The following is a 3,164-nucleotide window of genomic DNA, read 5'->3' as shown; positions in this document are numbered from 1 at the left end:
AAACAGAGCAAACCACAAACCAAGACTGTAAATGTTTGCACGAGTGACAGAATAGAGTCTCTTAACAGATGTTTTCTCCCTACTGAGTGGGTTATCAGCAGAGCGTCATAATGCAGGTGTTTCCAGGTAACGCTGTCCCAGCTCTTCATACTTTCACCAGGGTCACCGCCATCGCATATGAAACAGACATGCAACTAATTTTGACAAGGGGTCATGTTGCGCATCTCACATAGCTTTTATTAATTGTATAATTAACATTACCATGATTTATGAAGTAAATAAACTAGGACTATAATTTGTGATGTCCATGATTGGCTTTATTACTGTTGCATCCAAAAATGGAGTGGCCATTTAAGTGCATCGGCCATCTCCCCAGGTACGTAATCCAAGGCCCTGAACTACAGTCTACCTCAGTTTTGTTGTTGTTTTTCAGTTTAGTTTTTTGTCAGGGAGAGAATTAAGCTGAGGGGGCACAGTGACTTTTTTGGACAGACCTGGACCCCCAATGCTCCACATTAAGCCGACAGGGACATTCTGCTGACAACTGCTGCTCAAAGTGTACACATATACTGAATAGGCTTATATTATGATATAATATTTTATCAGAAGGTGCAGCCATAAAAAAAAATGTGGCATCTTATTCTAGAGAATAAAAGCAAACTAATTATTTGAAAGCAGAAAGCAGAAAATATAATCAACAAACTTTAATAAGTCATGTCTAAGTTCTTTTTTCAGAAATGTGGCTTTCGGTTTCTATTCCTGGGAAACAATAGTCAGGTGAGCGTCTTTAAACGTCTGACATTCACTTCAACTTCGTAGTCAACATTTAAAGCTGCGTGCTCAACAACATCTCATAATTTACAGCAAAGCAGGAGTTGGATATTACTGACTTTATTTCCAATGAACCCAAAGCAGCATCAAGAGCTAAATCCAGCTGAACTAAGTAATATTTAGAGAACTGCTGAGTCGAGGAAACAGTTGAATGATGAAGTGAGCAACTGCTTCTGTCTTTCAAGTAATAACAATCATTATGATGTATTTAATATCTTATTATTATTAAGCCCCAGAGCCCCAGCATCTGGAATACTTGTATTTAATATTTGAAGCAAGTGGGTGGCTGGATAGTTCTTCTTTTCTATCTTGTTTAATAGCTTGCGCCACATTAACGTGCTCCTTGCTCTTTTCATGTTTTTCAAACAAAGGGTGATTGAAATTCTTCGAGCCTGTATAAAACGCACCTGTTTTGTCTGCTAGATGTGGATATCTAGCGGTATATTTTGCACCACATTTCGGAAAGCTCATCATTAGCATCCAGCCACGGCACGTCATGGAGTCACTTTTCAGAAAATAATATTTTCTTCTGCTCCGGCTCGGTTTGCTGTTATTTTGCATGTGGTGAAACGCCAAAGTTAGCTGCTTGATGTCTTTAGTTTTTTTGGACAAGTCTAGTAGTCTACTCCATTGAGTGTTGACAAGAAACAGGTGTAGACGAAATATGTGTTGTTTTGATGACCTATCATGTACGCAAAGGTGCGTAGTGACACAAGTGACGTTACGCTATCCATATTTGTGCCGTGCATGCGTACCTGCGTACCAGTTATGTGCACCCCTGAATATATATCTCATCTGGCTTGGGAACACCCTGGGATCCCCCAGGAGGAGCTGAAAATGTTACTGGTGAGAGGGAATGAAAAAAGGATGGATGTTTTATTTTCCTTATGACTGCTCCATTCATTTTTCCTTTCTTTGTTTACTTGTTTTCTGTCTATTCAGTGCTTCTTACTCCATTCCTTCCTTCCCTTCTCCTTTTCTCCACATGAGATGAACAGTGGTTATGAAAACATAGCAAACTTCAAAGCATATTACATTAACCTACTGATGATGTGTTTTAATAATTGTTATTTTTATTCTCCATCAGTGCTGCTCAGAGTCAAACAACACTGGTGTCCAAACTGCAGGGCCTGCAGTGCCACTTCACCTGGGATCTGGACACCAGCAGGGCCAAACTTTTACGTTTCAGGGAAAAGTTTGAGGATTTTGGCACCGAGGACGGACACAGCTGGCTGGGTCACATTTACAACCTGCGGGGATTCATTGAATACAAGCTGGGATTTACTGAAGAAGCCCAGAGTTTCTTCAACAAGGCTACAGAGGCCTTCTGCCAGATAAGAAATGCAGATGAGGGTCCCTGGTTAGTGGTGAACTACGGGAACCTGGCTTGGCTGCACCACCACCTGGGAGACCCAGCAGAGAGTGAGGCTTACCTGACAAAGGTCGACGCCCTGATGAATGAATATCCATCTCCATCCCAGGACAAGCTCCACCCAGAGATCTGCACTGAAAAAGCCTGGACTCTCATGAGGTTTAGCACAGATAAAATGCCGCTGGCTCTAGATTACTTCCTGAAGGCCATCGAGATGCAGCCGGACATGGTGGAGTGGAACACCTGCCATATCTTAGGGTTAATGTATGCTTCAGAGCACAGCAGCACAGAGCAGGGGGCTGACATCTTGGAGAAAATGAGAATCGCCAAAGAAAAGGATCCAGAGAACTTGTACCTCGCAGTTCACTACCTCGACCAATGTGCTAAGAAAGGAGAAAGAATTGAAGATGAAGCATGTGAGCTAGCCAGGGAGGTTTTTAGAAATCCTGTCAGCAGCTACAGTGGTATTAAACCATTACTTATTGTTTACAGAAACTATTTATCTGTTGATGAGGCCATTGATTTGGCAGAGGAGGTTCTGAGAAACCATCCAGATGAGCGTTATCAGAAGGGATGTGCTGCACTCTGCTACAAATGGAAATGACAGTCTTCCAACACAAAGCCTGATGGACAGAGCAATCAGTCTCCATGAAGAGATGATTTCTCTTTACCCTCATTCCTCACTTAAGAAGAAAATAGAGTGCATTATACATTACTAAGACATTCTGTTGGACGTCAACCAAACTACAACTTTTAAAGCTACTGCCAACATTATATTTGAAAACCTTTAGAGAAGCAAAACATTAGTTAATTCATCGTTTTCCAAAAACTAAAATCACAGTAACACTGAATTTTATGTTTGAGATTTTAGAATAATTCCGTGGAAATAATAATTTGGTACTAATTGCAGGGGAAAACAGTAATTTCCTCAAAAGAAATGCTGAAGTTTTTCCCAAGTAAA

At 41.0% G+C, this 3,164-nt stretch overlaps 1 protein-coding gene across 1 annotated transcript; it reads left to right on the top strand.

The window, feature by feature from the left end:
• Positions 1–338: 338 nt before the first annotated feature.
• On the top strand, positions 339–2,807 carry LOC115005419 (interferon-induced protein with tetratricopeptide repeats 1-like). Its single transcript, XM_029427218.1, has 3 exons — positions 339–376; positions 736–777; positions 1,919–2,807. The coding sequence occupies exons 1-3, from the start codon at positions 339–341 to the stop codon at positions 2,805–2,807; spliced, it is 969 nt and encodes a 322-aa protein (XP_029283078.1).
• The last annotated feature ends 357 nt before the right edge of the window (positions 2,808–3,164 follow it).

Source organism: Cottoperca gobio, unplaced genomic scaffold, assembly GCF_900634415.1.
Source record: "Cottoperca gobio unplaced genomic scaffold, fCotGob3.1 fCotGob3_2arrow_ctg1, whole genome shotgun sequence".
Classification (NCBI taxonomy): domain Eukaryota; kingdom Metazoa; phylum Chordata; class Actinopteri; order Perciformes; family Bovichtidae; genus Cottoperca; species Cottoperca gobio.
Note: the sequence above shows the minus strand (reverse complement) of the source record. Positions and strands in the feature narration are given on the sequence as shown.

Bases quoted from the DNA above. Each gene is read 5' to 3' on its own strand.
- LOC115005419 (XM_029427218.1), top strand. From the start codon at position 339: ATGGAGTGGCCATTTAAGTGCATCGGCCATCTCCCCAG. The intron at 377-735 runs GTACGTAATCCA...TTCTTTTTTCAG, and splicing joins TGCATCGGCCATCTCCCCAG to AAATGTGGCTTTCGGTTTCT. The intron at 778-1,918 runs GTGAGCGTCTTT...ATTCTCCATCAG, and splicing joins TCCTGGGAAACAATAGTCAG to TGCTGCTCAGAGTCAAACAA.